At 48.2% G+C, this 22,271-nt stretch overlaps 1 protein-coding gene and 1 long non-coding RNA gene across 7 annotated transcripts in view; one reads left to right on the top strand and one right to left on the bottom strand.

Annotated features, from left to right (window-relative positions):
- Positions 1-3,865: 3,865 nt before the first annotated feature.
- Positions 3,866-6,996, bottom strand: LOC138418227 (uncharacterized). The gene is made up of 2 exons (XR_011248456.1): positions 6,760-6,996; positions 3,866-4,169 (listed from the first exon to the last, which is right to left on the bottom strand). It is a non-coding gene; the product is annotated as an uncharacterized lncRNA (long non-coding RNA).
- Positions 6,457-22,271, top strand: part of ZC3H4 (zinc finger CCCH-type containing 4) — a 38,830-nt gene continuing 23,015 nt past the window's right edge. For 3 of the 6 annotated variants that reach the window (XM_069549281.1, XM_069549284.1, XM_069549279.1), the window contains exons 1-2: positions 7,101-7,519; positions 7,645-7,807. In XM_069549281.1, coding sequence (XP_069405382.1) covers positions 7,650-7,807 — 158 coding nt within the window. In that variant the 5' untranslated portion in view covers positions 7,101-7,519; positions 7,645-7,649. Of the gene's footprint in view, positions 6,513-7,100; positions 7,520-7,644; positions 7,808-7,945; positions 8,082-9,232; positions 9,295-22,271 lie in introns of those variants that run through there. The other 3 variants (XM_069549280.1, XM_069549282.1, XM_069549283.1) reach the window with 3 other exon arrangements.

Genomic DNA, 22,271 nt, shown 5'->3' with positions numbered 1-22,271 from the left:
CTTAAAGATCCAGGGCATGTACTTATTTGCATTATGTCCTGAGTGAAATTTTACTCATGTGAAATTCACATAACATAAAATATTTTGGACTGCCAAGGAATACCCCAAATTAACCATTTTAAAGAGACTAATTTGGTGGAGGAGGGATAAATTGAAGGTTTGGGACTGAACATATATACACCACTATATTTAAAATAGAAAATCAACAAAGATCTATTATGTAGCTCAAGGAATTCTGCTTAATACTTGTAATAACCTAATTGGAAAAAGAATTTGAAAAAAATTTTAAAATGTATACGTATAACTGAATCACTTTGTTGTATATCTGAAACCAACACAACGTTGAAAATCAGCTATAGTTTAATCTAAAATACAAATTAAAAAAATAAATAAAGTGACCAATTCAGTGACATTTAGTGCAGCCACCACTGGCAACCACCACTTCTATTGAGTTCCAAAACACTTCTCTTATTCCAAAAGTGTTGGTATGCGTTTATCTCCAAGAGTCTACCATGACTTTTCTATGTACAAAATTCCTAAAGAACTGGAAAAGTTCAGCATGACAGCTTAATATAACTTAGCATAAACAGTTTTTCCCATTATTCACAAACTAATGTTGCAGAACATTCTATCATCCCCACCTCTACCTTCTAGATCTGGTAACAGCCCTCTCATTATTGTGATGCCTCAAAAGTCCACGAAAATTTCCAAAACGTCCCCAAGGGAGCAATATTGTCCCCTTGAGAATTGACAAGCAAAAATAATTTCCCTCCATAATTTCCAAAATGTCCTCTAGGGGGCGACATCATCTCCTTCAGTTCAGTTCAGTCACTCAGTCCTGTAGGACTCTTGCGAACCCATGGACTGCAGCCAGGCTTCCCTGTCCATCACCAACTCCCCGAGTTTACTCAAAGTCATGTCCATCACGTCCCATCTCATTCTCTGTTGTCCCCTTCTCCTCCCGTCTTCAACCTTTCCAAGCATCAGGGTCTTTTCCAATGAGTCGGTTCTTCGCATCAGGTGACCAAAATATTGGAGTTTCAGCTTCATCATCAGTCCTTCTAATGAATATTCAGGACTGATTTCCTTTAAGATTGACTGGTTTGATCTCTTTGCAGTCCAAGGGACTCTCAAGAGTCTTCTCCAACACCACAATTCAAAAGCATCAATTCTTTGGCACGCAGCTTTCTTTTTAGTCCAACCCTCACATCCATACCAGAGAAGGCGATGGCACCCCACTCCAGTACTCTTGCTTGGAAAATCCCATGGACAGAGGAGCCTGGTAGGCTGCGGTCCATGGAGTCGCGAAGAGTCGGACACGACTGGGAAACTTCACTTTCACTTTTCACTTTCATGCATTGGAGAAGGAAATGGCAACCCACTCCAGTGTTCTTGCCTGGAGAATCCCAGGGACGGGGGAGCCTGGTGGGCTGCCGTCTATGGGGTCACACAGAGTCGGACACGACTGAAGTGACTTAGCAGTAGCAGCACATCCATACATGACTACTGGAAAAACCATGGTTTTGACTAGATGGACCTTTGTTGGACCTATTTCTGCTTTTTAATATGCTATCTCGGTTGATCATTGCTGTTCTTCCAAGGAGCAAGTGTCTTTTAATTTCATTAAAAGATGGCTGCAGTCACAATCTGCAGTGATTTTGGAGCCTAAGAAAATGAAGTCTGTCACTGTTTCCACTGTTTCCCCATCTATTTGCCATGAAATGATGGCACCAGATGCCATGATCTTAGTTTTCTGAATGTTGAGTTTTAAGCCAACCTTTTCAGTCTTGTTGTTCACTTTCATCAACAGGCTCTTTAATTCTTCTTCACTTTCTGCCATAAGGGCATACAGGCCCCTCTCTGCCCGGAGGCAGAGAGGCAGGCTTGGACAGCTAGAGCTGGAAGGCAAGGGGCTGCTACAATCTCAGCCCCAGAGAAGACATCATCTCCTTAAGAACTAGTTAGACACGGGCTCACTTCATAAACTGAACTTCTTTACCTCCAACCTTCCCAATAAATCCAAGATCGGATTAGCAAAAAAGAATGTGGGAATAATGATTGGGTTGGTAGTCAGTAGGATCCAATACACCATAATGTCTCTCTTTGACCAATGGTCTCCTTTCTTCCCCAGGGTTTCCAGAAGTTGAAGCTGGCACTGCATCCAGACTCTGTGATGTCTCCTCTCTAAAGGACTGCTCACCGGTGGCACAAAGAACCCACCCTAAAGCCATCCCAGGAATTAGAAAAATCACATCCTTTTCCAGAATTATGATTTTCCAAGAATACCTGGTGGCTCATTCAGTAATGAATCCACTTGCAATGCAGAAGACCCAGTTCAAGCCCTGGGTCAGGAAGATGCCCTGGAGAAGGAAATGGCAACCCACTCCAGTATTCTTGCCTGGGAAACCCATGGACAGAGGAGCCTGGTGGGCTACAGTCCACAGGGTTGCAAAGAATCGGATACAACTGAGCAACTAAACCACCAACACCAAATGGACAGTGAAACAGGTGCCATGGATTCATTGATTATAGATTTATGCACATTATAGAAGGTTCTGTCTCAGAAAAATATGGGCACCTGCCAGGTCAAAGATGTTTTGGAGTTTCAGAAGAAGAGATATGTTGGAATGGACTTTTTTTTTTTTTTAATCCCAAAACAAAGGGAAAGTTGCTAAAACTTGTATTTCCTCCCACCCCTACTACCAGAAAGCCAAAATGTTTGGGGGGCCCTCTAGGAGTGTTAGCAGCAATTTGTATCATGATTGGAAGACATCACCAAAGGACATCCTAGAGCTTCTGGGCCCTATGCAAGAGGAGGTTCTCTAGATGCTCCAAGATATAGTGTGTTGTTCAGTTGTTCAGTCGTGTCTGACTCTTTGCGACCCCATGGACTGCGGCACACCACGCTTCCCTTCCTTCACTGTCCCCTGGAGTTTGCTCAAACTCATGTCCGTTGAGTTGGTGATGCCATAAGGGAGTGGGAAATTTCCCTCTTCACCCTTCTTGAATTCTTGTGGCTAGATTCGTAATAAAATTGAAATAAGGCAGATTAACAGGAGAAAAAGAACTGAAATCTAAGAAGTGGGCAAAACAGGCAGTAGACAAAACTTGTCTCTTTTAGTGGGTTTCCCTGGTGGCTTAGTGGTAAAGAATCCGCCTGCCAATGCAGGAGACACAGGTTGGAGCCCTGATCTGGGAGGATCCCACGTGCCATAGAGCAACTAAGCCCATGCACCCCAACTATTGAGCTGGTGCTCCAGAGCCTGGGAGCTGCAACTGCTGAGCAGGTGCACCCTAGAGCCTGTGCTCCACAACAAGAGAAGTTATAGCAAGGAGAAGCCTGCACACTACATCAAAAGAAGCCTCCACTCGCTGAAACTTGGGAGAAGCCAAAGCAACAACAAAGACCCAGCACAGTCAAAAATAAATTTTTTTGTAAAAAACATATTTCTTGTAGGAAAAAAGATACAATAATTTGGTGAGAAATTGACAAGATAAACTTAGATTTGAGTGCTTTCTTAGTAAGGAATTTAAACAAAGTTTGGTTTCAGGTAGTAAGTTAGAAAAAAAGGTGTTTATACATATATTTTTATAACTGTTATTATTATTTTAATTTTGGCCACACCATTTTAAGATTTTTTTTAATGTGGACCATTTTTAAAGTCTTTATTGAATTTGTTACAATATTGCTTCTATTTTTGGTTTTGTTTTTTTAGCTCTGACACCTGTGCGATCTTTGGTCCCTGACCAGGGATCAATCCCGCATTACCTACTTACTATCCCCAATCTCCTTTGTGCCTTTATATGTACTTGCGGGATATATACTTTGGGGGTTGTCAATAAAAAAAAAATGAGTTGCTCAATCTAGGAAAGAAATGGAAAATTTTATTTGAGTCAAATGGAGGATTATAACCTCAGAAAGTTCTGAGACTCTTCCACCTGTTAGAGGCCAAAGCACAGTTATTTAGGTTTTTGAGACAGAAGACTGTACATTTAATGATGTAGAAAGTTTGCACAATTCAAATCTGGGGTACAGAGTGGTGGGTCACGTGGTCCCTTACAAAATCAAGATGTTATCTTTTAAGGAGTTGTCTTGTTGATGCTGAGAGAATATTTCTCTTTACGGTTGAGCAGGTCTTTCTTTGGACTGGGGGAGGTCTGGTCGACTTCTAATGCAGATACACAAAGCACAGTACAGGGGAGAGAAAAGAAATAGGTTTAAATTTTTCTGATCTTGCCATAAAACATGAATTTTAACTCACGGGTTAGAATTGCTGTATTTTGGTGTAGGAGTACGTTCCTACACCAAATCAACTAGCCTGTATTTGATAACTGCCGGGCTAGTTTTTAAAGTGCCTCGAGGGGAACACCTGTGTTTCTACTCTACTAGAAACAGGCTTCTTTGTCCTCTACTATCTCCTGGAGTTTGCTCAAACTCAAGTCCATTGAGTTGGTGATGCTATTTAACCATCTCATCCTTTGCCATGCTCTTCCAAACCCCATAGGCTAGGGATTTTTAGGAAGGTGTTGCTACGTAGGAGTGTGTGTGTTTGTGTGTGTATGTACTCAGTCGCTAAGTTGTGTCTGACTCTTTGCAACCCCATGGACTGTAGCCCACCATGCTCCTCTGTCCATGGGATTTTTCCAGGCAAGAATACTGGAGTGGGTTGCCCTTTACTACTCTAGGGGATCTTCCCTACCTGGGGATGGAAACCGAGTCTCCTGCATTGGTAGGTGAATTCTTTACCACTGAGCCACTTGGGAAGCCCCACTATGTAGGTATAATTGGTTAAATCATTGGCCATTGGTGATTAAGTTAATCTCCAGCTTCTCTTCCTTCTAGGGATTGGGAAATGAAAGTGAAAGTGAAGTCGCTCAGTCGTGTCTGACTCTTTGCGACCCGGTGGACTATAGCCTATCAGGCTCCTCCGTCCATGGGATTTTCCAGGCAAGAGTGCTGGAGTGGATTGCCATTTCCTTCTCCAGGGGATCTTCCAGACCCAGGGATCGAACCCAGGTCTCCTGCATTGCAGGCAGACACTTTACCGTCTGAGCCACCAGGGAAGCCACCAGGGACTGGGGAAGGGGAGTAAAAAGTGCAATCTCCTGATTGGTTCCCCTGATGACTAGCTTGGAGGCTTTCCAAAAGTCACTTCATTAACATAAACTAAGGTGTGGTTAAAAGGGGCTTGTATGAACCTTTATCTATAGCTCTTATCACTTTGGACATTCCTAGGGTTTTAGGAGCTCAGTGCAAGGTACTAGGACAAAAACCACACATGCTTTTTTTTTATATAAATCGCAATATAGATTGGTTAGACAATTCATAGTCCTACCGGCAGCCAAGGCTCCCCCGTCCCTGGGATTCTCCAGGCAAGAACACTGGAGTGGGTTGCCATTTCCTTCTCCAATGCATGAAAGATCTCACATGGTGCAGAGAAATCCTGCAAGCCACAACTAAAACCTCAAACAGACAAATATTTTTAAAAAATACTTTGAAAAATATAAAGCACTGTGTTAATTAACTGCAAGCTATTTTCCACAGTGCAGTACCACTAAGGATACTATAATGGTCTAGAAAACTATTTGTGACTCTATGGAATGCAAATATAATCTAATGCCTTATATAATGCAACACACTGTTTATAGAATGCAATACACTATAAGAATAAGAATCTAAACAGTTTCAAACTACTAGAGATTGCAAATTACCCTCCTGAAGATCTTGTGGCCCATACCTGGTTTGCGATATTTTCAATTTTTATAGTAAGATTAATATAGCAGGCGATCTGACAGCCTCTGCCTCCAGATTTTCTCTTAATGCCACAAGGCTTTTCTCTGTTCTTGGAATCTAACTGGTCCTTGCTTTGTCAGATTCTGAAAGAATCTATTTCCTCTGCCTGGAATTCTCTCTTCTCGTCTCAGCTCAAACAACCTTGTCTGCCAATACAATAAGAGTCTTCATTTACTCTTTAACTTCCAGTTTCTTTCCCCTGTGGCATTATCGGTTTCTAAGCTCTATTAAGAAGAACCTATGTTCCATTCGGCCATCACAGGACTTTGACCTGTACAAGGTGCTCATAAAAGCATCCAACGAAGCTCCTCTTATAAATAGCACTGAACAGAATTTCTTCAGGGGAGCAATGGAATGACAGCTATGATTAAAATTTTGGTATGCTCCCTACGGCTAATCCTATAACCATGAGCCAATTAGCTAGATACTGAGGTTCAGTCTACATCCATCAAATGGGCATAATGGTAGCTCCCCTTATAAGAGTTGTGATAGTCAAAAGATTTTACGTTTTTATACTGTTCGAACCCGGCCAGCGTTCCCAAGTCTACCTTTTGAGATCTTCTACCTACTAAGCTCCCAAAGAATTACTAAGACCCGCCCTCCCGCACCGCCCAAGAATAACATTAGCGACAGAGTTCTCTAATGACGTCATCTCCGGGCCTGTTCAGCTTCATCCTCCGGAAACCTACAACTGCAGGCACTCGATCTCCAGCTTTCGGTTATTATTTTCTCTCTGTATCCCGAATTCCTTCTCTCCCATTCTCCCACCTAAGGCTTTCGACTCTTCCCGCCTCCCTTAAACCTAGCAATTTTAGGTTCTTCTCGCTTGCTCTCGGGCGAATTCCTCAAAGTCTTTACTCTCGTCATTAATCGCTTCACCAGCCCCACACTTCAGCTCTTTCGGTCTATAAACCTTATTACCGCCGCCGGGCGTCACTCGGCTCTTTCCGCCTCCTGCCACTCACCCACGACACAGCCTTCGGTTCTTTCCGGATCACCTCAGTTTCTTAGTATTTCCCATTCCCGATTCGCTTCGGCTATTTCCGGCACCGAGGGGCTTCCCTTTCTTCCCCTAGCCCCACCCCATCGACAACTTCGGCTCTTCCCGCCTCTCGCGAAGTTCAGCTCAGCTCCTTCCGGCTTTTTCCGCCTTGCCTCGGCCTTACTCTCTCCCTTCGGCTCTTTCCGCCGCTCATCGGAAGAGCTGTCTCTGCCTCTCTGCTACACGTGACACGGCCTCCGCCTCCCAGTTCCCCCTCCCACCTCGCCTTTCCTCCCGCCTTAGCCTCCTGGCTCGTCCAGGCCGGGCCGCCATTTTGTGTGAATTTCTGACAGCGGCGGGGGCCGGGCAGCTGGGGCACCTAGGCGGGCTGACAGACAGACAGTCGGCCCGTCTCCGCGGCCCGTTTCCTCTCTTTGAAACCCCCCCTTTTTTTTTTAACCGCCCTCGCTCGCTCTCCTCTTCTCCCCTTTCCCCTCGCTTGCTCCATCGCGCGCGGCCCGCGCTAATTACACCGAACCACCCACCAGTGTCCGTGTCCCCCGGGTCTCCCACCCCCGGGCCCGCGGGGGTGCGTGTGTGTGTGTGTGTCGGGGGCGCCTCTCGCCCCGATGAGGGCCCTGCGCCCGTGAGCGAGTGACCCCGCGGCGGGCTGCGGAGTAAGCAGGCGGCGAGCGGCCCCCGGAGGCCTAGGCCGCGCGGCCTACGCGGAGGTCGGCGCAGAGGTGATTCCGAAATTGAAAAAATATATACCCATTCTGATCAGGAGCCCTCAAGAGCTGAAGTGTGCCCCTCCCGCTACGCCCAAGCAGTCCTTTTTCGTGCATTAACATCCCCTCCCCCCCCAAAGGAACTATGGAGGCTGCGCCCGGGACCCCCCCGCCGCCGCCATCAGAGTCGCCGCCGCCGCCATCGCCACCACCGCCATCAACGCCTTCGCCTCCTCTGTGTCCCCCCGACGCCTGCCTGGCTACCCCGCACCTCCTCCACCGCCTCCCGCTCCCTGACGACAGGTCAGGCCCCCGGCCCGGCTGGGGCGGCGTCCCCGGGGGGAGGTAGAGGAGGAGGAGGAGGAGGAAGGGGGGCGGCGGCCATGTTGGGCCGGGCCGCGGAGGAGGAGGAGGAGGAGGAGAAGAAGGAAGGGCGGGGTCGGTGGGTGTCTCTCGCTCGCTCGCTCTTTCTCGCTTGCTTTCTCTCCTGGCCTCATGCGTTTCCCCCCCCTCGCGGCGCTCGCCCGCTCTCCCTCGCTCTCGCTCTGTCTTTTTTGGGCGCCATGCTGAGGGGAAGGTGAGGAGGCGCCCCCCGGACCCCCTGCGCCCGCCCTGGGGAGGGGGCGCCGGGGGGGGGGCTTCGGAAGCCCACGGGGGTCCTGGCTGCCCCTGCGCCCGGAGCTGGCAGCCACGGGCCCGCCTGCCTGTCGCCTGGCTTCGGGGAAGGGAATGGGGGAGGGGCTCCCGGACCCTTTGGGGGGATCTGGAGCCAGAGCCCCGCTCTTAGGGAGTTGGCGGGGTCTCCCAGCCCCCGGCAGTATCCTTTCTCCTGGGGGAGGTGTGCCCTGCCCTACTTGGAGAGGTACCCTAGCTTTCGTGGGAGACAGAAAGTGGGGGTTCGTTCATTTCTTTCTCCATCCTAATGGGGGGGTCCTTTCGGTTGGGGCTCTTTTACACTTTTTGGCGGGAGTTGTTGCCTAGCTATTCCCTAGGGGGGCAAACATTGCGGGGGGTTGTGATCCCTTGCTCCTTTGGAAGCCCCTGCCTCATTTTGGGGCGAAGACCCTTCCCCAAGCTATTTTTTAAGGGAAGGGTCCTGCTTTTCGTAGGTAGGTGATGGCGTTTATTGGCTCGCGGGGTTGGGGGGTAAGCTGTTGAGGTTTGGTTTCCTTGCCTGGGAGAGGAGAGGAAGTTGGTCCCCTCTTTCTCGTGGGGTTCCCTCCCTTTTCGGGCTATCATGGGGCGCCATCCCTTCCGGGAGGGAAAAAAAACGAGGTTTCCTTGTGCTTTGCCAAGTGGTGAAAGGGAGCGCCCCCCTCCCCTGTATTAAGTGCGAAATGGGCTCGCCCCATGCCCTTTTCTGGAGGGTGATAAAGGGGCCAGCCCGGCGCGTTTCAGCGCGAGGTTGGGGCCCCATTTCCCCTGCGCCAGCAGAAGGTTGGGGTGCGGGGTTCGCCCACTCTTCCCTGGTAGGGCAGGGGAAGAGATGGCTAGAGAGTGGATTTGGAAATGATAGCAGGGTTTCAGCCGGCTGGAGAGAGTCTTGGAGGGAGTGGGGGTGGGGAGAGGAAGAGGGCGCTGGACAGATGGCTGCCTGGTCGCAGCCCGGGGCTGGGGAGTCGCAGAGGACCCTCCCTTAGACTGGGGTCTTAGCTAGGGCTTCCCTCGCCAGGCACCACGGCCCCTTCTCCCCACTCCCACCTCCCCTTTTCCCTTTCTCCTTCACAGACCATACTTTGCCTTTTAAAAGAAATGCCACCCACATTCAGAGACACAAGTGCAGCAGTTTGGTGAGCTTTTTACAAATTTTTTTTTGTTTTGTTCTGTTTTGTTCTAATTAAATGTATCGTCCTGGGAATCGCAGCCCATCGCAGCCTGACTCCAGTTCAAGGAAATAAACAGATTAGCAAAGGTCTGTTCGCTAAGCCCACGTCGGGCTTCCGGGCCCCCTCTTGGGGGCAGGTGCTTTACTCAAAGGTGCTTACACGCTTTATTCGACCTCTAAGGAGTTCTCTTATGTCAGAAGTGTATGTCTTACAATGGGTTGGGCTGGTAAGTAGCCTCTTTTATTGAGTAATTCAATTATCTCCCTCTTTTTGTCCCTTTCCTGCCTGCCTTCCTCCTCGCCTTTAGACCAAAGTGATGCTTGAGTGAGTGAATTTATATGTTCAAATCAGGATTCTAACCCTGTTGAGCCCTTTTAGACTTGCACATCCTTTCGATGTTTAGTTTTTTTTAATTTGATGTACACAGTTTTCCCAAAAAAAAAAAAAAAAGGTGCATTACTGTAACATGTCAAAAACCTACCTAAGAGGCCCATATGTTTCCAAGCCCTTGATCTCCCTCTTGCCATTTCAGTCCATTGCTTTGTCTCCAGCCTTCATCTTTGAAGAAAGTGGATACTTCACATCCGTTTGTAGGAGACAAAGTTACTGAATTTGGTTTATGATATTTGTGTTCAAGTTAATGTTCTTCCTCCCCTTTTCCCAGCCGACCCAAAAGATTGTGGTTCAAGTAGACCCTATTTTCTCATATCTTTATGGTGACGGACGTTTAAATTAAGCAAGTCATTTGTAAAGTACTGTTTAAGCACCAAAATCTGTAAAGTGTGTCAAGCCTCAGTCTCCTCTCCCCGTCTCCACTGTTCCTTTGTTCGAAAGCACATGCCTGACCGTGAAAAGTTGATGCAAACGTGTTACACGCCCAGCCATGGTGGAGAGAACACTTCCTCCAGCCCCCAGTCCCCTCTCTCCTACATGTACAAGGAAAAAGCAACAGAAATGACTTGCATAACCAAACACTCCTTCTGATATGTTTTACAAGCATAAGTTCTGTTAAAAGACAAAACACGGTGAAGTTCCAGTTTCCCTCTTGCCCACTTTTGGTCCCTGACATACTGCTCTGTTAGAGAAAACTTTTTAACACACAGCCCTCTTCCCCTCCCAAAGATCCTGTTTCCTTTTTTCCGTTCTTAGGAGAAAATAAGTTCACTGACATTTAGATGAGGAAACACGTAAAGTGCAGTTCAGTGGGCCACTTATTTTGTTCTTTCTCTCGATATGTTCACAACTTAAGTGCCGTGAGGATCTTAGGTATGTAAAAGCCTTTGTGGGAGGAAGAAATGTCCACACAGTCCAGTATTCCTGCAAAAAAAAGTCTGAAGCACAAACTGAACACACTTTCTAGTGCATAGGGTCAGCTGAAAATTAGCATTCATTTGAAGTTTCCCATTTGTCAAATTCCTCCTCCAGGAGTCAAGAGCAGAAACTGGATGCTAATAGATGACCTTACCAAGTGTCAAGGGCTACTCAAGTGTAGAAGGATGCTTTTTTAAAAACTTTACTTTTAAAATGAAATGTGAAGGAAATTGGATTTCTTTTTTAAGTGAATTTTTTTATCGGTCATTAATGTTAAACTATCTCCTCAAACACTGTGAAATGCTCAGGCACATCAACACAAGGGTTTGTTGTTTTTTCCTTCTCAAAGAAGTCCTATCAAATCCAAGAAGCCCCAGTCATGTCAAACTGTATCTCAGTAGTCTTCGTTTTTGAAATGTCACAGTACTACCTTTTCCCCCCAAACTGATGTACCAGTGTTCAAATTAATGGATGTTGCAAAAAGAAAAAAAAAAAGGGTGTCACTCAGAATCTCTGATTTAACAGTAGCTCTTACACACTTGTAATCTTTAAAATTTTTATATTCTCTTGGGGAGAGGTTTAATCTGAAAGCAAATAAAAAATCTCCCAGTAGAAACAAAAATCATCTGTGACCATGGAAACATGGTTATTCTGGTCATAAACTCCTTTATTTTTTTTAACTCCTCTCAAATTTGCTCTTCAAAAGAAAAAAAAAAATGTGATTCCCCAAAAGGGCTTTCTAATTCACCTTCTGCAACTGTCTCCCAGATAAGGTTTCAATTTGCTCTGAAGGTTTACATTTTTGAGTCTCAGACAAGCCAGAATTTTTTAAAGTAGAGCTAGCTGTTTTAGAAAACCACCACTCTGACTTATCGTCAGCCAGGAAGGCTGATCCCAAGGGGACCTTGTTTTGCACCTGTAGAAATGAAGGCTTTCTCAGCTGTTGACTGGCAAGTTAGAGATGGATGTTGATTAAGTTTGGATGTTCCCGGTCGGGTTGAATGTGGAGAGTTTCCCGTCAGGCTTGTTGAATAAGGCCTCCACCTCCACTCCTTTCTCTTTGATCTTTTCCCTTCCCTGATGGGAGAAAATTGAGTGTCCCAGGGTTGCCTTACTTGTTCACTTATGTTACGTTTTTGTGGTTGTCAGGTCCCTAGAACATCCTATCGTGTAGGCCGGATCCAGTTACAGTAAATAGCCTCTGTGGTGAAAATTGCTAATGAAACTATTACCAAGCCTTTGTGGGTAGCTTCAGGTCAAACCATATTCCAGAGAACCTAATTTTGGTCCCTGTGGACCATATCTTCTAGGACCAGAGCAGCTGATTGTAACCCAGCTTAAGCCGTTAGAAGAAAATAATTCGGCACAAAGAGTGAAGTGGCTGTGCTGAGCACAGTGCTCACCTGTACCTTGGTAACGTTAACTACTGACATAATAGGAAGGGAAAAGGAAAAAAAAGGATGATTTCTGAGATTTCTGGCAGTTGGTATTTAATAAGCTGATTGAAAGACATGTAGGAGCAGTCTGCTCACTGGTGGAGGGACTCCTGTTACATGGCTTGAGGTCCGTTTCAGAGTCAAAACCCGGTGAAAAGTGGAAAAGGCTTGGCTGTTTGGGTGGCATATAAGGTTAATTTGGGTAAGTTAAGGTGAAACTGGAAGTTGGGTATCATGGATTTGACCTTCCAAATTTATGGGCCAAGTCTTTGCTGTAGACCTTTTACTTTTGTTAGTTCATGAAGATGGCAGTGTTGAAGACATTGTGCAAAGCTTTTTATCTTGCTTTAGTAACAGTATGAGGTTACAAGGGCAGTTTCTTAAATACATTTCTGACTCTGAATCAGTTGATGAGCAGGAGGAAGACACACCACTTTAGGGCTGGCGTAGCTGTAGTTAGGTCCCATGTTGGAATCGTTTTCAGTAGTATGTCGGCTCTCTGCTCAGAGCATAGTTTGCGTCTGCTGTCCAAATTGCTCCAGGTTGAGGATCTTTCTCTTGTTTTTGTTACTTCTCATCTGTGTGAACTGGTGACTCAGCTCGCTATTTGTAAGGCAAGTGGTGACATCTTCTGAACATTGGAGGTGGCGACAGGATGTGAAGGAACAGCGTGGGTTTGGAGATGGATAAGCTTGTGTGCAGTGTGCAGTGGGCACTGAGGATAATGCCTTCCCCTCAGGGGCATTGTGGTCAGATGGGCATATGTAGGACACCCACACAATGCCTAGCATTCAGAGAATCTTGGCTTCTTTATCTTCCTGCTGTCCCTGCTAGAGAAGAACTCCAAATAGAATATGCAGTCTGGTGTGTAAACAGAAGTAAGAGTAGCATCTGTGTCTTTGAAGGAAGTCAATTTCTCACCTCTTAGATTTCTTTATGGTCAGCTCATAAAAATTGCAAGGAGCCCATTAGGGTTGCACCCGAGTGGGAGCAATCTTAAAAAGCATTTCTTACTTGCTCAGTGTCATTATTATAAGATGCTAAAACAGACATGGGCTTCTCTGGTGGCTTAGACAGTAAAGAATCTGCCTGCTATGCAGGAGACCTAGGTTTGATCCCTGGGTCAGGAAGATCCCCTGGAGAAGGGAATGGCTGCCCACTGCAGTATTCTTGAATTGAGTTCATACTGGCTACTTCCCCTATTCATCTTTTGCAGTTCAGGTCTGAGTTAAGGCTAACAACTTTGCCCAGCCTCCTGAGAGCAAGGGATTGAGAGAGCTCTGGCAGTTCACCCACTGCTAACTAGTCACATCCCCCTAAGCAAGTCCTTCCCCCTCACCAGAGTCTCTGAGAAAAATAAACAAGGCCCGCCCCAGCTCCAAGGTTCTCCCACCCCGTGGTGATTTGGCCAAGCCAGTTCAGGTTCTATTCATTTAGCAGCCAGGCTTGTCCCGTGCTTTTCTTGGAGCAGAGAACAGTGTTCACTCGCAGTGTTCAAGGAGCCCGTCTCTCCTCGGGACTTTATTTAGAGTTGGGCAAAGGTTGCCACTGCCTTTTTAGCAGAGCTCATGTTACCTTCTTGTGTCTGCCCTGCCTTCTGTGGCTTCTGGCCACGGTGAACCGGTTGCTGCGACTGCAGCTTCTGGTACTGGCTGCAGAGTAGATGCCTTGGAAATAAATGGTAAGGTTGTGCTAAATGGCTAGATCCCAGGCAGAGCCATTAGAGAAACCTTGGCTTGGTGGCTAGCTAAATTTCAAGCTGGATCCTTTGTCCCTGTCAAGGGGTCCCAGAAACCCCAGACTCCGGAGCCAGGAAGCTCTGTGGAGCCTGGATGCTGCCTGCTCCCTCCACGCCAGGCTGGCCCTGTTCTGGTGGAGACGGTGGGAAGTGGTGGGTGGCGGTGGCCGTGGGAGTCAGGCAGTCTGATTATACCTCACGAATTGCTCAACTCTTAAGACAGTCTCCTGGCCTTCCTAAAGGTATGTGGATACCTATTGGGCATTGTTATATGAAGGTCAAAGGTTACCTGCCCCTGCTGGCTGAGTGCCTCTCCTGCATTAGCTCACTTCAGCCTTACGCTGAGGAACTGAAACACAGGTGAAGTTGGCTTTTTGAAGGTCAGAGAGCAGTTGGGTGTGGACGCAGTTAGAACCTGGGCAGCCTATACCCAGACCTGAGCTCTGTGCCCAGAGGCCAACCTGGATCTAGTACAGTATTTTTCAAACTGCAGCAGGCAGGCTTTAGTGGAATATGAAGTTTATTTATTGATTTGCCTCCTGTGTTTGGGGGAAAATAAAATGAAAGAGGATAGAAAAAGCAGAGTACTGCGAAGATTAAATGTGGTTTTGTGGAAGTTTGTATGTTGAGTTTTATTGAAGCATTCCTTTATCTCAGTGGTGGCTGCTTTTGCACTAAACAGTGGAGTAATTGGGAGATAGACTGACCTGCAAAGCCTAAAGCATTTACTCCTTTGCTCTGTAAGAAAAAGTTTGCTGGCCTCTGCACTGGTTGTGGGCCTGGTGCCTGGAGGGCTTGCACATCAGCCACCATTGCTTATTTTTGTTGTGGGGGTGGGGAGTGGGAGGGAACTAAGTTGTTGAGGGAGGAGTCCTCTGTACTCCTGCCCCTCTATGACTTGCTGAGGGTTCCATCATTGCTGTGTTCCATACCCCGGCTTTTGAACCTTTTGAAGCAAAGGGGTTTTCATTCATTAGGAGTAACCGGAGCCCTCTTGAAGTCCAGCGTGAACGCGGATGGCAGCTAACCCATCCCTGCTGTGGCCCGACCCAAGGGAGCCTGGGCCCAGGCGCAAGTGTCATTTGGCTGAATGTCCACTGCAGGTGGCTTGGATTATTGCCCTCTGCATTTTCCTAACAGACACTAGGGCTTAGGTTTCCTTGGGATTCCAGGCTCTGCCGTCGCTCAGGGCACCAGAGCAGTCCCCGGAAGCACAGCCTTTTTGCAGCCGTGGCGGGGCCCTGGCTGCAGCCCCGAGGTGACTGACCGGGAGCTGCTTTCAACTGCTGGGTTGATGTAGCAGTCACTTAGGGGCTCCTGTCCTTTACCCTCTGGCCTGTCAGGAAGCCCTCAGCAAACACCTTGGTGAGTGAGTTTGCAGTCAGAGGTCACCCCTCAGTGACCTGCTGATTACAGAGTTTTAAGTGATCCAGGTTGCTCCCTGGGAAATAGTCCAATGACTGACTGTGCTGATGAAATTGACAGTGGGCATGGATGGCTGAGATGGATGCCTATTTGTGTGGACTGAATCCCAAGCACCCACCCCATCTATACCTGGCCCTGTTCTGAGCCCTTGGAAACCCAGGGATGACTATCAGTCTCTTCTCTGCCCTTCCAGAGCCCACAGTTGAGCAGAAGTTAACAAATAATTGTAAACAGATAATTGTGTATATGAACAAGAAATCTGGGCATCCAAGGCCAGATCTCTTGTAAGAGGAAAATATTAATATGTTGTCTTGGCTAAATGGACTCAAATTGATTCCTCTGAAAAAAAATTATCAACAAGAAGTCTTAGTTCACAGGTATTGTGATTCAGCTTTCCTTTCTGGAATAACAGGAATCGGCTCTCTTTGGGTGAGAGCCAGCATCTTTCCAGCTTTAAGCAATCCAAAGCGTGGTTGTCCTGAGAAGGTAGCTAGAAAGAGAAGCATATTTCAGAGGTTCATCTGACAGGAAAAACTTGAATCAGAGAGATGCTTTTATCAAGAAGACTGTTTTCAGAGCAAGTGGGAGTAGGAGAATAGCTATTCAAGCCAAGAAAAGGATACTTTTGACTCAGATCTTTCCAGGAGGCTGGGTTTTTACTTGGTCAGCTTGTTTTCAGCTCTACAGCAATGTTCTGCTTCAGAGGCTTGTGGGTGCCACACACTTGGGGTGAAGCAGTCCTTCTAGAGGACTTTGGAATGTTCTTTCCTTGGATTAATACTGCTTTCTGTCCCTGTTGGGAGAAGTCCTGTTTTTTGCTAAGATTCCTTGGACCTTTCTGAGTACCTCTTATTCCCTAAACTATCCAGATTCTTTGGGTCATATTTTGGAATGTCCCAGTTCCGTTTGTTTGACGTGGGGATGGCCTGGGGAGATGGGCTTATAGTGTCTTTTCCTGTTGATAGATTTACTCCTGAGCCTGTATTTTGGGCCAGGTTGATGCTAAATCCTTGATTTACATGGTTTCGGGGGATTTTTCCCAGGAGGATGTATTACTATGTCCATCTCAGAGGTTCCTTTACTGCCTTTGCTTTACAGTTGAAACAGGGCAGAGTGTTGAAGGAGCTTGTCTGGTGTCTTAGGGCCTCCCTTTGGCATTTTTTGCAGTACTGTTTGATTTGATCTATTTTCTGCACCTATGTGTTATTTTTTTCCAACTCAAGTTTAAACTTCAGGGTGGCAGTTGTTTGGTTAGTTGGTCTGTATAGTAAATTACTCTCTTTTGGATAATTTCTAATTGTTTCAAGGGCTGAGTTTAAGAGCTGGCCATGGAGTCAGAAAGTCCTGAACTCGGATTCCCGTTCTGCTGCTTCCTGCTGTGACCCTGTGGGCGTATTTCTTCCCATCTCTGAGCCTCAGTTTACTTGTCTGTAAAATGGGGATACTGAGTCACTACTGCATATGTTTGTTCATGGGTTTGTTCGTGAGTTTCGGTGACAGATTGCAGAGCTCAGCAGTGTGGTACCTGGCTTGGAAATCACTGCTGCAGGATGTTAGTCATGAATAGTTCCTATGGCTCTTGGACTTTATGAGGCCCTGGGGTGCCCAGGGAGGTTTTTCAGTTGGGGAAACCACCGCTGAGAGGTGAGGGCTGGTGGAGGCCTTCCCTTGAACTCTTTGCTGGGGGGAAAGAACGTCTTGAGGACCTTGATGAGCTCTGTTCACTTTACTGAGAGATTGTCCTCATCCAGGGCATCTTTTTTAATCTGTTCATGTTTTCTTAGGGACATTTTCTAACCTACCAGTATTTAAGAGACAAGGAAATAATATCATGGACTGCTGTGTACCCGTCACCAGTTTTAACAATTCTAAACATCATTTTGCCAGTTTTGGTTCATCTCACTACCTCCTCTGTCCCCCTTGAGTATTTTGAAGCACATCCCAGGTCTCATCTCATTTCACCCATACATTCTTCAGTATGAATCTTTAACTTAATTTTTTTTTTTTTAACATAACTACAAAACTTTAACCATGCCTAACAAAATTAACAGTAATTATGTAGTATCTCAGATACCCAATCTGGACTCAGAGTTCTCCAGTTTCCCCCATGTTGACTTGTTGGTGTGTTTCTGGCAGGGTCCTGGCACTGGGCAGGCTGTCTCACTTCTGTTGAAGTGAGGGGTTCAGGGTATGGCTCTGGTTTCTCATCTCCCAGGGCTGGTTGGTGCTTGCTGCTTGGGTGGGGTCTATGATGTGGCCCTGTTGCCATGGAAATGCTATGACATCACAGAGCCAGTTATGACCACTCCTGAGAATGTAGAGGGACAGGCAAACACAGTGCTTATTTGCTCCTGGTTTGTGGTTGATGAACCTAGGTAGTAAGGACACTGAAAAACACGTGCAAGACCCAGAGGCTTATTTCAAGAGTTTCCAGCCTCTGAAAATCCCTCAGTGAGGTTCCCCTCCCTGTGGCTGCTTCACCATGGCCTAAATTGAGGGAAGGTCTCCAGGGGCCTTCCTCAGGCAGGTGCCCTGAGTCAGTTTTGTAAAGGAAGAAGTTTCCATGCCTTTGCTCTTAGTAACCGACTGTCCCCCCGGGTCAGACTTGGGGATCCCGGACGTCTGCATTTAGGCCTGTCGTTAAACATTTGAAGAGGCGGAGCCTCCTTGTAATTTTTGTAATTTTGTCCCTAGTTAATGGGTCATTCAGAGCCTACCCAGGCAATTTGTTGAGAGTTTGGGCAGTTAATGATCATGACCCTGACCTTCACATTAACCTAGCCGCCTCTTGTCAAGGGCTCTCATGATCTTCAGGTAACAGCCACTGCTCCCATGGGTTTTCATCTTTTTTGTTCTGTGTCCATCTCTCCCCTCTCTCTCTCATAAATGAGGTCGAAGCATAAACCCAGGTCCCTCTCAGCTTCCATCCAGCTCTCTCATCTAGAGGTTGTCCATGTTGCCAAACCTCATCTCTGTCAGGGACCTTGGTTCCCTTTTCCCTGGACTCAGCGCTCCCTGGGCCTCTTCCCTCCTGGTCCTCCACTTGGTTACTTTGTTGGACCCCCTGGATGAGAGCTGAGGAAGGGGAGGTGTTGACCTGTCAGTGTCATCGTCAGAGGATGGCGCATGCATAGACCGACCAAAAAGAAAGCAGGAGCTTGCTGGCCAGCGGTTAGCAGCGGTCCCTGAGGGGAGTCGGCTGTAGCTTCTCCATGGAGAAAGTGCTTTCCCATAAGGATTGGCAACTGTTGAGGATAGTCCACATGGTCGTGCTCCTGCTCCAGTGGTTCTTAATACCAGTAGTTACTATGTGTCTAGTACTCTTTGCCTGCCCCCTAGGGACATCAGGGGTTTCATCCATGTTATCTCATTTAACCCTCACAACCCCTTGGGGGGGTGCTACACTTACTCCATTCTGCAGATGAGAAAACCAAGGCTCAGATTCCATACCAGAGCACACGCTAGGGAAGACTCAGAGCTGGCCGAGTTACTTGATCTGCAGAAGGAAGCGGGATGCTCCCTCTGTAGACTGGGGGAGGTGAGGCCAGCTTCCTTTGAAGCATGACGTTTCTTTACTGTTTTTGCCAAGCCCATGATGTGTGGTGAACCTGTGGAGTTGGCCTGGTAGGCATTCCTTAGAATGGGCACCCAGATCTCTTCTTTGACCCAAAAAGAGGAAATGGCTATCACCAGCTCTGCAAGGGGAAACTTAAGTGCCCTGGATGCTCAGTCCAAGAGGCACCAGGCAGAATTGACCCTATGCGGGGATTTGGCCTTTTCCCCCCCGGGTGCCCATCTCAAGTTGGTCTCCTAGCATGGTTGATTTCTGGTCCCCAGTGGCTCTGGCGGGCTGGCCATGGTGCAGCCATCCCAGCGTGTTGCCAGCCCAGGCCCTGGAAATCAAGCGTCCGCTGCCCAGGCCAGTGCTTCAGGCTTTCTCCTGTGTGCTTGTCTCAAGAGGGTTTGGCACGTCTAGATTGAAATGATTAGCGCAGTGGGGCTTCCCCCACTCTGCTTGGGGGATTATGTCACAGTCTATTAAGCATGCTCCCTCGGTATTTAATGCCACTCTGACACGGATTTTGCTGGCAGTCTGTTAAGTGGCACCACTTAAACCCCGTTGCTGTTTTGTGGAGGCAGCCCTTGTGCATGTCAGTGTCAGTGGCCCACAGAATTTCTGCCTCCATCCCAGTTGGTTTGATTCCCCCCCCCATCCCTTTTTTTCCTTCTGGTATAGAAGAAAATAGTCCCTGTATTCATCCAGGACATTTAGCTGGGAATCTCAGTGTTACCCAGGGGTACCCCCTCAGGTGACCAGAGATGAGCCCAGTCCTCGGAAAAGCTGGAGAGCACAACGTGGCCAGAGAGTAGAGAGAAAGAGCAGTGGGCAGTCAGGTGTCTGCATTCATTCCCACACCTCCTCTAGTATCCTGTTCCCCCTTCAGAAATCACCAGGAAAATTTTTTTAATGTTATTTATTTTGCATCAGCTCCCAGGGAACAGAGTTTCAGGTATTCACTCCCCAGTTTGTAAAAAGCTGTAGATCTACCTGGGGCTGTTAGTAGAGATGATACAGAGAAGCTGTCTTTGGCTAAAGGAAGTCTTGGTAGAGTGATTTAAATGCTGAAATTCCCTGCCTTGGATAAAGCCTGTGGAATGAAAAGGCATTCTCGTGGAATCTCTCTTGAGGATGGTTGAAGCTCTTGGAGTTGCTGGGATGGTCTTTGCCCCCCTGGGCGAGTGTGAGGTGTGTGTGTGACTGCAGGACGCAGGTGGAGGTCTCAGCTGACCCTGGGCAGGACGTGGCGCCTGGGCGTCCTTGTCCATGAGCGTGGGGGTGGAGGAGTGTCTGCAGGGGCCAGCCCCTCCAGCTCAGCTCCCCTGCCCTGTGGACTCGGCTTCTTGTCATTTGTACCTTTTCCTTCAAGGGCCGTGCAGAACTGGGTGTGCTCAGAGACCCAGCACAGAGAAGAGGCTCAGTGTGCACGGCTTCGGAGGCGGCGGCCAGTGAGCTGCTCCCCCTTCCCTTTCTATCCTCACCAATCAAGGAAGGAATGGGGAGCTAAGAACCAGTTTCTGAGTTTTTCCATGTCACTCCGTCTGTCCGGCCTCAACACGCTCTTTCACCTGCCATCCCTTTAAGCTCCTTTGGTTTGAAAACAAGAGGGTTGACGGTATCCCACCGTTCCTTCCACTCTGACAGGCCTTTCCTGGCTCCAGGAGGGCCTTTTGCTCTTTGCGACCTTTGACTTCTCATCCAGGCTTCTGGGCCCCCAGACAGCTCCCTGTCTTCCCAGGTTCCCTCCCTCCCTGCCCTGCGGTTCTGGGTGCTTTTAACTTTTCCCTTTCCGGACTAAAGTATGGAGAGTGGTGCTTCTGTTTTCCTTTTAGCTTTTCTTCACAGGGCACCAACCCCACCCTCTCCAGTCGGTCTGTGGGCCTTCCCTAGTCCTGAAGCGTCTGTCTGTCTAGTCTTGTCTGTCCCTGTTTTTTTCTCCTGAGGTTTGGTGACCTGGCCCGCCCAGCCAAGTTCTCAGCAGGGACAAGTTTGCTCTCTCCGTGTCCTGCAGGACTCCAGGTCTCGGCGGGAAGTTTGCCATGCCCCTGAATAACAGCTTCTCCCTCAGCTCAGAGCTCGCCAGAACCAGTTTCCCCAGTCAGGTGGCCCCTTTACTGTGGGTGAGGCCGTTCCAGCAGAGTTGCCTCTTCCCAGGAGAGCTTTGCTCCCATGGAGCAACTCTCGTGTGGGCCACACCCAAGCCAGGAGGTGCCTCACTTGTCAGGAATGCGGCCTTCTCCAGCCTTGACTCTTCCTGCGCGGCTGGCCCAGGACCGCCGGGCGGGTTCCGGGGTCACCTCGCTGTATTGTTTCCCTTGAAACATCAGTAGGAGTTTTTTGGTTCTGCATCCTGTGTTTGAGAACTACCTACGACCTCTGCCGACGGAGTAACCGTTGGCCTGGACCCTTGGGTTTTAAGCCGCCCCAACTCCTTTGAATTGAGAGTGAGAATTAATGGGAGGGTCCCCTTGATGGGTGGTGAGGCGGGCAGCATGGAGGTGCCCAAAGGAAGCCTTGTGTGTGAAAAGGCCCTGGAGGATCCTCAGAGAGGTCAGCCGTTGTTTCTCCACAAAGCCCCTTAGAACCTTTGAGGCTCCAAGGGCTGAGCCCCCCCGATGAGCTTGTTCCCACACTGAGCTGGTCCCTTCTGAACAGCAGGGGCCTTTTCTGCCGAGATTAGTTCCTTTGGGGGTTAGCCTTTTAGGTCCTGGGCCTGTCATGTTACTCTTTTTTATCTTTTCATTCTCTCTGCGGGTCTTAGTTAATGGAGTTTTTTGTGCTCACACACATACTTGGCAATCGTCATGCATGATGAACTTCGAGAGATTTGGACTTTTTTTTACACTTGTTTATTTTTTTAAACCAACTTCTGCATTTGTGAGAACTGTGTCTGTGGGTTTGGCTCCAAAAACTGAATTCTTTTTCCAGCTGCTCTTTTTCTTAACCTGATTTATCCCTTCACTCCCCACCCCACCCCACCCTACCCCATAGATATTTAGATGTTTAGAATGTCCTGCCAGCAGCATCTGTCCCATGTGGAGGGTTGTTTCTTAAAGTGCTGGAGATCGGGGTGACATGTAGGGGATTTGACAGTCAGGAAGTCGTAGGACAGGGAGCCGGGGGGTGCTGTGGATAAGGCGACCCAGGTGGAAACAAGGGGCCAGCGGCAGGCGGGGTGAGCCCTTCTGTGGGCACTGCTGCCCCTGTCATGCGGGGACCCCAGGGAGGGGTCTGGGGCCCTTCCGCCGTCCACCTCTGGCCCAGAGCCGTGAAGCCGACAGGGCAGGGCAGGCCTGAGATCCGGGGACCTGAGCCTGTTCTCCACGGGCCCCCCGTCCTCCACCTCAGCAGACAGTAGAGAACAGCGTCGGGGCAGGGGCTACAGCGTGGAGCGGGGATCAGGCCTCGCGCCCTCAGTCCTGGGCCCTTCTGGCCCACAGTCCCACGGGCCCCCCTCAGAACCTGCGCTCAC

This window comes from Ovis canadensis, chromosome 14 (assembly GCF_042477335.2).
Source record: "Ovis canadensis isolate MfBH-ARS-UI-01 breed Bighorn chromosome 14, ARS-UI_OviCan_v2, whole genome shotgun sequence".
NCBI lineage: Eukaryota > Metazoa > Chordata > Mammalia > Artiodactyla > Bovidae > Ovis > Ovis canadensis.
This window is presented reverse-complemented; position numbering and strand designations above follow the sequence as displayed.